This window comes from Amblyomma maculatum, unplaced genomic scaffold (genome assembly GCF_055883805.1).
Source record: "Amblyomma maculatum isolate TAMU_Amacu unplaced genomic scaffold, ASM5588380v1 scaffold_13, whole genome shotgun sequence".
NCBI classification, from domain to species: domain Eukaryota; kingdom Metazoa; phylum Arthropoda; class Arachnida; order Ixodida; family Ixodidae; genus Amblyomma; species Amblyomma maculatum.
This window is the reverse complement of record NW_028146738.1, coordinates 25,858,115-25,870,471: the sequence shown is the minus strand read 5'-3', so window position 1 is coordinate 25,870,471 and position 12,357 is coordinate 25,858,115. Positions and strand designations below refer to the sequence as shown.

Genomic DNA, 12,357 nt, shown 5'->3' with positions numbered 1-12,357 from the left:
GAACGACGGCTATTTGCATCGAAATATTTGTCGACAGTAACATCATTTTGCTTCTGGGTCCGCCTTCTTAAATGTGGCAGCTGTTTGTATGGTAATGCTAGACGTTTTCTTTAAGGCTGTTTTCGTTCACAGATCGGTGCTTGAGGGCAGCAACTTGCACGTTATGCGCACCACACTTATTTAGGTATACCCTACACCAGAAGCTGACAGAAGTGTGCCTCACGGTTTTTGTACTGTGGGGCTGTTGGCTACGTCGCGAGAAACTTTCGCTTTCTGCACAGCGTGCCTCAATATGTTTCCTGTCCCGGTTGTCAAAGCGAAGTCAGTTTGGTTCTATGCTTCCAGTAGCCAGCCTGAGCTGCCATGGTGTATGTGCAGTGTAAGATCAAACAAAATTCAAAATAATGTGTGAGAGGATTCCTCACCATATGGCCGAAATTATTCTCGAGGCAATTGTTCATCTCCGGCATGACCACCTCTAAAGTTCTACTGCTACAGAAATAGGACAAGGAAAGGTAACGAGGAGTGTGGGAAGCCGGAAGAATAAAATATGTTTGTGCTAATCTCGATTCCAAAATACTGTAGGTAAATAAAATGAGATCTCGCAACCATAAGAGTAGTCGCTGACTTTTTTGGGATGTAAGCAGGCGTACGCAGAAAATATGTTCCTTAGGCAAAGATCGAAAACAGCAACTCGGCATACTTCTAGGTTCACTGATGTCAACAACAACAACCAAAATGTGACGGGAAACGTCGCTCCTGCATTTTCTGCGCGTAGGCTAATGTAGAACATCGACCTCTAGACTAATTTCTTGCTTTTCAACTCGTTACACAAGCCTACGCATTTGTCAAGGCCTTATTGCGATCAGAAACATAATCATTAGTTCTGTCTAGTTCCGCAGCATTCTATCTTGTTAAGAGGCGTGTACAGCTGCCAGACCTACAGCGCAAATTTAAAACCACCGTTAACCACTCGCAAGGAGTAATTTCCAGTGACTACTAGGTGGCTTAAGTAAGACAAAGACAATGTTGCAGTTTTCGGACTATTCTTTTTTTATTTTCATTTGCGCATTGCCCCGGCACTGCGCGCTTAGTAGTTTCCTGCAGGCCGTGGTGTCCAGACTGCAAAACTGCAGTTTACAGTAACGCTCCGCCACCCGTTAGAACTTGATCTGAATGCTATATGTTCAAAAGTAGGAAGTGGCCGAACTCAGCGTCGGAAACGCAGAAAAATTCTCCGAAAAAAAAAAAAAAAACGGTCAAATCGCGCGATTTTTCGCGCGTGGACCCCAAAGGATAGCGGCTTCCATTTCACGTGCAGCTCATGAAAGGATCGCCGCCACTTCCCCAGAGTGTCAAGGGCGTAACGGTCGGAGAGCTATCCCCCCCCCCCCCCCCCCCCCTTTTCGAATATCACACACACTTTACTAGCCCGCCTGGACACGCAGCTGAACTGAAAAGCCATCTTATGCTGAACCCGTCATCCCAAACGAATAGACACAAATATTGAGTTTAAACTGCTCAGCTGTCAGGCATAATGATAGGATTTTCTACGCATCGAAGGAAGACACACATAGGGAAGCATGTATCTACCGTTAAAGAACGCCGCTTCCGTTATGCTTCAAACGAGCTTTTATTCCCCGTTTCGGTCAGGTTGCAGTGGGGTTCGCTATCCAGCTAGGGTGTCAGCGGCGGCCATTGGCGCTGCCCCAAGTGGCCGCGAACAGCGTGGAAGCGACCACCGAACGGGTCGCACAGAGGGCAGATAAGAGCACGCGAGGATCATTCGCAAGCGGCGGAGGCGTAGCTTCTCGCTCTTCGCTGGATTTATAGGGCCGTTTCCTGTCGCCACCAGGCCGGTCCTCGGCAGCGCCGCCGCTTTGTCCCGGCCTCGGTTGCCAACGCCGCCGCGTACAGGCGCCGCCGACGGAAAGACTGTATTAGGGTGTCCGCCACCCCTCGCAACTGCTTCCGTGGTGGAAGTAGTTATTGTCTCTTCCACACTGGCTTTTGTTCTTTCTCAGCCCCTCCTTCCTTTTCGCATGAATAGGGAATAATGGTAATTAACGTCCTGCTCAGCGCAAGGGACTAACAAACTGTCTTACATATTCGGAGGTGAAATAAAAATTCCTCCCCGACTGGCGGCTTTAACCTTTGTTGGCCTGAGGGGCAAGAGGGCTGAGTGATCGGATGGCAGCGCGAGGCCAAAGTACCCAACGGTTTCTTGGTGATATGTATATGATATCCAAGTTCTTGCAGTAATTAACTAAAGCGGAGTAAATGATAGCACAAAAGAATAATACAACTTTAATTCTTCCCGGAAACGCAGATATGTCATAAAGGCAGGGTCTCCAGTTTTCATTTAAGTGCGCAGGTAGGTGGCAAACAAAAGGTGATCTGAACCAGTGAGCGAGAGGATTCTACAGATTACCAGGATTTCTTCTCAAGCGTTTATTATCTGAAATACTTTACCCTGAAGCCTCACAGCTCCTTGAATTTTTGATTTCTGAGTATTATTCCCTTGCTTCTTTCGGATCGACCGCTCATATCGCGTAATATTGCAACAGCATGCATTGCGGAGACATAGTAGTTTCCATTTACAATACGTCTAAGCTAGCTAGGCGAGCTCTCTCCGCCAGCAGGTAAGGAAGCAATATGAAATCTTTTAGAATAGCTTAAAAATCGACCACGCAAGCGAGGAAAAAAAAGAGAAAAAGTCAGCGATAATATCAGTTACTGGTATATGATTTTTCAGACGTATTTTGTGTGTACGGAATCATTTCTTACGTGTACGTCGAGTCAAAATTTACCATATTGTTACTAGTCCGAGAAATATATTCTAAGATTCTGGCTTATTTTTTTTTTTAAAGTTACATTCGCCAGTGGCTGCATTCGCTTTAGCTCTTTAAAAACAATGCGCTCACAGGAAAATACGGATAGGCTTAGTGGGTTCAAACTGAATGCCTATAAAACATTGCACTTTTTCACTGATGTAAAAATTAGGAAGAAATTGAAGCAAAGCAATTGCTGTTGTGCAGGAAACCACGGGAGTGAGTGCTTGGCAGAAGGTAACTCAATGAATGGTTACGAGCAAGCAAAAAGGTGTTTTTGTATCAAAGCTGATACCTATTACTCTGCCCTCAATCGACAAGAGGAAATGTCTCATTACTTTGTGCATCGCTGTATTTATTTCCCCGACGCCAGCATAGGAAGGCCGCTCCGCCTAAATAGGCTGACGGTGATAAACGTTCAGTAGCTTCATTTATTTTTATCTTCAACGACGTTTTTGTCAGTTTCCCGCCTGTAGTATGCAGCGCTTTTAATACACCAGGAACCTATCTGGTTTTTTCAAAGGTCGCACTTATCAGCCGGTGTATAGAAAGGCGGATCTGAAACTAAATGCCCCTGATGAACGCAGCCATGTTCTGTACGCTCGAATCAGTCCTTATTACTGGGAAAGAAAAACAAGCTGTGTACCGGTAAATGAAGAGGCCACTGGTCTCTTGGGCTCTCGGACATTGCTGTCCTGTACGGTGACAACCTGACTTGTACTACTCTTAGGAACTCGTAATCACGGAGTGTCCCTCGCAACTGCTCTGTTTTATGTTTGTTTGTTTTTTCTCCTTGACCTTTGCGCTTTTCATTCGGGTGGCGCTCTTCTCCTGTTCGATTCGGGAGCTCGGGAGGGACCTCTTGATAACGAGTGGCAGTGAGCAGCGAAGAAAAAAAAGTAAAACCAAGCACCGCTTACCTAGACAACCTTTCAGTCGCAGGAGAGGAACCGTACTCCTTTCGTTTACAGTGGTCTTGAACTTGCTTCTACATCTACGAGATTTGCTCCTAATCTAGTTCGCTGGGCTCTGACAAGAAAGAAAAAGAAAATAGCAATCTCCTATAGACAGTATTGTATTGAAGCTGCTCCTTCAGGGGCCCTGGACACCTCGGGCGAAAGTTATTGTGTGATATTGTGATATTCTCTTGACATTCACCATGGGTTGACATTGACGGCGGGAAATTAATGAAAACAAAATACTGGTGAAGGCACACTGATGTCAGTCAGACTCCCCTGTTGGGAAAAGCCGCGTATAGGCTTCTGTCGACACTGAGAATCAATTCTGGCGGCGCTTGTAGTTGCAGTCGTGGTAGCACTATCTTGCTATAGTTACATCTATAGTTACATCTATAGCTATAGTTAATGTTTTGTTAAGGTTTAATGACCTCTTCGAGGTTGCGTCTTACCGATCAGACTCATCTCATTTCTGCTCATGCATTCATGTCGTTAAGAATGTACGAAAGGGAAATATGCCAGAAAGTAAATATGTTAAAAATTTCGCGCGGCGTGCACTCAATACATAACTAAATATACATGCATCATTCAATATCATATTTTTTTTTCATAACGGAGGCATGACCGCTGTAACCTTATCACCGCACTTTGCGACCGGGACACCGGGCTTTTAAAATAGCCTTCATATGAGCTTCAATCGTGGTGCACTAATCATTATGTGGATAGCGAAAAGTCCCAAAGAAAAGAAAAGAACGGGCAATAACTATTGCAAATTTTTCCACTTGAGCAAATTTATAAAGTCCCCCTAATTGCCAGCAATGATCCAAATGCTAGCGCAGTTAACCTCTATAATTGCTTGTGGAACGAACGCAAATGCATTCAAATAATTCAAACGAATAGTCACACAAAAGGTCTTGGTCCTCAAGCAGCGACCGGATAAAGTGTGTGATTCCAAGCATATCTGTCCGCCCTCACTCTCAAAAGTCTCGCAGGTAAACGCTCTCTCTTTCTCCCTCTCTCAATCTATCTATCTATCTCGCTCTTTTTCTTAGTCCTGGAATGTGGAATAAAACGCAGGTTTCACGCTCGAAAGCTCCCACAAACGTCGCGATCCCAGTGCTCTGCCCGTGTCTCGCACAATGGGGCACTACTGGAGCCATCTTAAAACAAGGGCGGGTATAAGCTTTCCTCTGCTTTGCGGAAATGGCATCCTCGCTCGACGCGGCAACCACTTCCAGCGTCCTTTGCAAGCGCCGCAATGCAGGGCTCAAGGCAGCGGAGAAGCACGAATCAAGGTCTCAAACTTGCGTCGACGCCGCTGTTTTTTTAATCCCCTTCGCGCTAGGCGCCACCGCGGGAACGCGCCTGCCTAATCTGGCAAATGTCCTCCTACGCGCTGCGCCTTTCCTCTCTTTTTCTTTTCTTTTTTTTTTTTTTTTCGTTCGCCTTCGCTGCTTTCTCGGCGCCTTCGCTGCTTTCCTGCTCCAGGGTAAAGTGGGTCTTCGTCCTATTTCCACCGTTTTACTCTATCCCCAGCGAAGATATGAATTCACTGCGGCCTGTTTGAAATGATTACCTAGAAGCATACCCCTGGCTTCGTGCGCCTAATCGGGCGAGCGTAGCTAGCGTTTTCTCTGCTTTATGGATGTGAAGCGCGCGAAGCAAGCCCTCTATCCCCGCAAACAGCGCCTTGTACATGTTCTTAACTCGCTTCTTCCCTCCAGCAGTTAGAAATTGGAGTGCATCGCAAACCACGAAACTACCGCAACAATTTAATGGCGGCAAAGCTAACACTGACTTGAGCGAGAATACAATACAGAGGGCTAAATTAGCTTGCTGACTGTGGCTCGTGAAAGAAAAAGTTGGGAAATCTGCGGCGTTTGCCACTCATTCGAAGTTAATAACCACAAATATACTAAGATTTTGAATTCTCCTCGCATTTAATATGAAAAACAAAATGAGGTTGTTTCGTTTCGGTCGCGACATTTTTTTTTTTTTTTTACTAGATGAAATCTGCTAAATATTAGCGGCGTCACAAATTGTCGTCACAGTAATTTTTCTTGCCAGTCGCCTTTGACGGCTGAGACATTGTATGCCATTTGATAAAGTTGTGAAATATAGAGTACTGCACGTGCCAGCCTGCAAAGAGCATTCAGGTTTTCGGCGACAACTTTCTGAAACTGATTGCGTTGAAGGTTACCGGATCCTACGCTTCTTGAGGCTATCAAAAAAGTGCCAGAACAGTGTCAATTCGTGTAGACTTCGCAAATATGCGAGCCAAAGGAAAGAAAACACTTAGAATAGTTTTTTCTAAAAAGAGTAAAGCATGAACAAAATCTATAAGTATGCGACATAACCGCCTGTCCATTGGAGGTCGCTGCTGCCATGTGGGCGAATGAAGCCAAGTGAGCGCATCCAAATTTGCTATCAGCATGTAAACTGCCATGCAGCGTTGGACTAGCCTGGAGCATCTTGTTCAATGGGCTGGAAAATAATGCTGTTTCGAAAAGCCTACCATTAGGTGTCATCTGAAAAGCCATGAAGCCTTTAATTTACATTTCCTAATTTCAAAGAAAATAGATTATTCGGTTAACCGACAATCTCGCCAAGCAATAACGATGCTATGACTCGCGAAAGTTGCACCCTAAAACGATGGTTTTGCATCATTCATTTTAAGCCTCGCATAAAGTACGGCTCCATGCGTGCGGGATGTCGTGTTCGTTTCAAACGATCCGTATATTTTTATAAAATGGTCAAACTGCCAAGAGTGTCCTGCTTGTGGTTCAGATCTCTGGAGCTCACTGCTTGTTGCAGGGCCGAATGCGCGTCAGAGTCTGCCATATTGTTAATAAGATTGCTCGTTTGCTTAGTTTTTGTTAGGTTTAAGCCCACTGACGCAGCGCTACCTTTCGGGGGTGTCGTCGTGGCAAATTTATGGAATTTAAAGACACTTGAAGAGCTCTGCTTGGTTTGGTTTGTTTTGCGGGGTTTGACGTCCCAAAGCGACTCATACTATGAGAGACGCCGTAGTGGAGGGCTCCGGAAATTTCGAATACCTCGCACAGACATCACACAGCAGACGGGCGCCTTGCTTTTCGCCTTCGTCGAAAAGGGACCGCCGCGGCCGGGATTCGATCCCGCATCCTTGGGCGCAACAGTCAAGCGCCCTAACCACTGCGCCCCCGCGGCGGGGCTGAGTGGGGAAACTGTCGCCATACGGGGCTCCACACAAATATCTTGCAGCGCTTGACTATAGGCTGCGCAAACAACGTATCTGTCGCTTCACTCAAGAACGCAAATAATTACTAATTTTCCAAGTTTAGCTAAGCAGCCATTGGCTGTGCATGCGTCTCATCGTGCAGGACAGACAGGCCGGTAAAATATAGCTTTGAGATGTGTCAGAGCAAGTTTGCAGACAGCGCTGAACTTGCTGTTTGATTTAATTTGCTGGATAGGTTTTGTTAGAAGCAAATAAAAAGCAATGCAGCGCTTTTAGGTGGCGTCAAAATTTTAGAATTAATATTCGGGGAAGCTTTTACTTTGTAAAAAAGGAAGAAGCGAAAAGTAAAAAACAACAAAAAAACAAAACGCGTAAGCAAGAGTCTCAAGTGAAGCACGTGGAAGACGCGCGCAGATAGCGTCAAAACTGATTTTGACCTAAGACACTTGTAGGCGGGCCTCAAACAACCAACTGTATATTGTACCATAGTGTATATCTCATTTTAATCTCTTTGATTCCTCTACCGCTTCTTATACTTTCCCTTTATTCCACCGCCCCAGTTCAGGTGCTTCAGATAATCAGATAGCATGCAGATACCGAGGCTGGCAAACATCTTTCCTTCCGCTTTTTGATCTCTGATAAATGACCCCTTACTACTTACTACGATGAATAATTAACGCGGATTTGAGGTAGCGGAAGCTTTTCAGTAATTTGCCGCTTTATGATAAAAATGATGACTGCCAAGCTTTAGTTGCGAGAAAATAATGTCAAGTGCTTCGCGACTACGCAGTCTGATTTCGTGGCCATGACTCATGATTAGGGGATGCAACAGATTAAAGCCCGCAATTTCTATTGAAAGCATGGGAACAGCCTTTCTGTGCACAAAAATCGTGGCAGCAGGAAGCTAAATTATCTTCGCCTATTTGCAAAAGACTAAAAACCGAGTTTACGCCGATCTTGTTGGCTTTCTGCATTTTAACGCCGCGGCCGCTATATATTAGCTATCATGACTAGGCTCGTAAAAAAATCAAGTTTCTGAGCAGTTAATGACTTTTTTGACGAAGCAGGGATTCTGAAATGGGAAAAGTAGCTAAATATAATGAAATGCATTGACAGTGGAGGCATTATTGGTTTAGCTCGATCACTTTTCGATGGGAAGTAACTTCACGACATCTGCCACACGTGCGCTTTGAACGCAGCAACGCATACAAGAACAGCGCCCCCGTTAACCGTTATCTGGCTGACGAAAAGGCTCCGGAGCGCCAAAAGGCCATTTTCAGTGACGAATTATTACGGTCGGGCGAATGTTAGGCGCATTTCACAATGCCGCCTCGTGCAGTGTCGGTGCATGGTGGTAGTGCACTTCTTCGAAGCACCGAGAGGAGCGCACAGAGGTTCCGCTGGTTACGCACGTCGGTGGAAAGAATTAGATATTTAGCGGAAGAATACACGATTACTGTTATTTCATAACCGAACACCCCAAGACATTGCCCATGGATCGCGAAAAGAAATTAGACCCCAAGCATGTATATTTTCAAAGAAGGTACCATCAGTCAAAGAAGTATGTTTTAAAGTTCGCGTTATTCGTGATTCATTTCTCTTTCAGACTCATCGAGATTGAAACAGCCTGCCGTCAACTATTGTTCAAATTCGATCTGTTTATGCTTTGAACTGCACCTGGAATATGCGACGAGTGTTTTGCCGATACTTCTGTAGCTTTCACCTCCCCCTTGATCTTGATGCAGTGCCTGCAAATGCTATGCATACCAAAGGAATCGCGAATGATACCTTGCACAAATTGTTATTTTCTTTTTAAATTTATTATATTCTTCATTTCGGTAGTGAAATGCATTCGGACGGGTCGCCATCAGGGTAATTATGCCACGCGTTCGACAAAACGACATCCCGAGGAAATCTCAGATGCGTCCAACTTCAATCTGAGAATTCATCGAACGCAACTTTTTCCGCCCACTTCCTTAACTGAATGTGCATCTGAAGACATCCGAACTCTTGGCTCGTTTCTATCACTACATTCTGCCATCCACATGCCAATGTATTGAGGAGCTGCTCGAAAAACGGATGCGCCTTTCATTAATTAATATGCAAATATGACATATTAGCCAGCAAATCCTATGGTCTGGCCAAAACTGAATCGTGTAATAAATTGGAAGGCGAGAAGCGCTGGTTCGCGTTGCTAGGCAGCACGAATAGACTTTATATGAGTGGAGTGCCTTGAATGCTAAGGAGGAGGAGTTAGTTGGCTTAGAAGTGAGAGGAAAAAAAATTCATGAAGCAAAACGAAAGGATTATAGATTCGTCAGTCTGCATCATGGCGTGCTATGATAAGTTTAAAAATATTGACGAAGACGCGCGAAGTGGGCAATATTCGTACCGAAAAACCTTTATCTAAAAGCATTGGCCATTCACACGGGAGCACAACAAAAATATTGAGACAAGTTGCTTAGAATAAAATAGGTCTGGCACTTTGGACAGATTGGTCAGTCGTAAATCATCACAAAACATTTGAATGTAAAATACCTTGTAGTCCACATTACAGAAAGTTCAACCATAGTGACAAGATTGACCGTAAACTTTGCATACAAAGAAGTTTTTGAGAAGTGAGCGCCGATTGGGTCGTGTGGGACTTCAGTAACCGAGCGTCTCAAGTCCTCCCGACAGAGCAGACCTTTTGTCTCCGTAACGATAACTCAACAGCCTGAAATACGAAGTAACGTGCAAGCGGCCACTACCCCTCCCCCCTCGTCTTTTTTTTTTCTTCTTATTTTCAGGCCATACTTGTGTTCGCAGATGAGTGTAGCATTGAGACGTGTTTACTTAAGCGTCACAGCTGGTCTTTGTTTACCACCATGGTTTTTCTTGGGCTCCAATCTTTATGAAGCAAGTTGAAATTTACGCTGCCCAATGCCTCTCAGAAGTTGGAAGTCAAAAGGTGGGGTAAAAGGAACTAAAACTAAGAGGGTACATATAGCGGAGGGTACGTACAGAATATCATGCAAGGTGTACACTCCACCACAGAGCTTTGGAGCTTTCCGACAGACACTAGTGGGAAGTAGCGTGGTCTCTTTCTCACAATGGTTTGATTAGGTAAGGCACAAAACCCACGTTTAAGGCCTGACTCTGATCACCCTTCCGGTCTGCGGGGCGGTAGAAAGCGATTTAATTCGTGCGCGTTCCATTCTTTGGACACAGATATAACACTCAGCTGTGCATCAATGTAGCTTGATATACAAATTTCCAAGAAGCCAACGAGAACATTATTCGGGGAAGGAGGGTTCAGCAAGTTAGGAGCCCTCCTAATTGGGGGGCTACGAGAGCGACGGCGAAGATTAAAGGATGCATACAAAATAAGATGGCCAGGCGTTGAAACAGAGACGGAATCCGGGGGAGACAGTCCCGGCTGTCGCCAGGCGACGGCAGTTGAAAAGCCTAGTGGGAACGCTTAGAGGAAGCCGGCACATTCCTTAGGCCGGGATTGGAGGGCGACGGCGTAGGTTCTTCCCGCGCGTCTGCGTTGGCGCTTCTTGCGGCGGCAGCCACGCATTGCGGCAAAGGAATGTTCGCGGAGGGCAAATATATAGAGAAAAGCCGCGTTCGCATTTGCGCCCTCGCTATGGCGTTGTTAGGGAACCATCTCCTGGCAGTGTACTGGCGCTAGAGTGTGCGCCCGCGTAACGAATTTCGAGCAGACTTGGCCAACGCCAGGAGTGCTTCCTTCACCCCACTTATTCAGCGCATCGTACATGGCGGCTCTCACGAGCCGCTTTTAGTGATGTAGGTCTACGCCGGTTACCGTAGCGCCCATGCGCGGGAGCTGCAGTTTGATAGCAAAAGAAAAGACGGACATAGCCACCTAGACCAGAGGCTGTGTTCGCCTTTTCTTCTATTCTTTACTCAAGTAGTGTTCACGTTTAGTGGTGTTCAGAGTAACTGATGATGACTCTCCGGACTGCAAGGCTTGTAGACCTAATAAATTCCAAATTTCCAGGATATTTATGCGCTGTTATGGAAGTTTAAACATACCGCTGTGCAGGACAGTGTAATAATTGTGAAGATTTAATTTTCTATGCCACTCTCATGCGTGATCTCATTTGCAAAGCTTTTAGCACCACTCTGTAAGCATTTCCGCAGTGCCATATGACTTGCGACAAGAAAACACAGTGTCCTACTCAGGGTCTTCATCACCTACCTTCATATCAGCATGACCTGATATCAAGGTACGGATAAGGAAAGAACAAAGTAATGGCGAACAGTCTTTTGCAGAACAGTGGCTCGCAGATGCGAGTTTCGTAAAGCAGCGCAGAGTATCGCGAGCGTCGGGGCTCCAAGAGGGGCACCTGGTCATAGTGGATCGTTTGTGCGGCCAACGGACTGTGCACACCAACAAGACCTGCGCAGCGAGCGCCTAGCTTCGCTCCGTGGCGTCGCGCAGCGAAACCGAAAGCGTGTCCACGTGCGACGTGGTGTGGCGCTCACCGGCCGAGGTGGTCTGCGACATCCAGCGGTGTCCCGGCGGGTTCGAGTAGCGCGCCTGGTCCTGCACCAGGTGCGGTCCCATGGCCGGGTGGTGGATGGGCACCACGGGCGGCGGCGGTGCGGGCGCCACTAAGACGGGCGGTGCGGGCGCCGGCGGCTTCCCGCTGGCAGCCGACACCACCACCACGGGTGGTGGCGGCACCACCACCGGTGGTGGCACGGTGGCGGCTGGCGCCACGGCGCTCGGCACCTGCAGCTGCTGGGCCGGCTCGACGGGGTAGCCGCCGCCGCCGCTATCCATGGCCCTCCGGTCGCTTCCCACGGCGAGGGCCTCGGTCGGCCGCCGTCGTGGCTTCCTCCCGGGCTCCCTGCGCGACTCCTCGGTCCCTCGCGTGCAGCAGAACGTCGTCTTCCTCGTCCCCGGAGAGCACGCTGCGCTCGCGGCTGACCCAGGCGGCTCTGGCCCCAGCGCCGCGGTGCGACGCTGCCGCGCGCAGCGCCGCGCGCCGGCGCACTGCAGGCCGCCCTCCTCCTCCGACGCCTTCCCCCCCCCGCGGGCCCTCCCGCTCCAGACCCGGTGCCGGTGGGCCCCTTGACCTTCTCCGCGCGCGACCAAATCTGCTGGCTCACCACGTGCATGTCCATGCGCGTGCACTGGATGGGCCTGCTCTTCGCACATGGGCTGACATCGCCAATGTCGGCTGTCGCGTTACGTCAGCCACTGGCCGAGCATACTTCCAATGTAATTCCTAGAAACCTCGACAGACGTTTTTTTTTTTTTTTTTTTTTTTTTGTGCGCTGCCAATGCGCGACGCTATGAGGGTTGTACTACGACGCCATGAGGGAGGCTGAGGGT

At 47.5% G+C, this 12,357-nt stretch overlaps 1 protein-coding gene across 1 annotated transcript in view; it reads right to left on the bottom strand.

Moving 5' to 3' along the window:
- The window catches only part of LOC146172401 (band 7 protein AGAP004871-like), a 183,463-nt gene extending 171,657 nt beyond the window's left edge, over positions 1-11,806 (bottom strand). The window contains exon 1 of the mRNA XM_084586070.1: positions 11,502-11,806. Coding sequence (XP_084442196.1) covers positions 11,502-11,802 — 301 coding nt within the window. The 5' untranslated portion in view covers positions 11,803-11,806. The remainder of the gene's footprint in view (positions 1-11,501) is intronic.
- Positions 11,807-12,357: the final 551 nt, after the last annotated feature.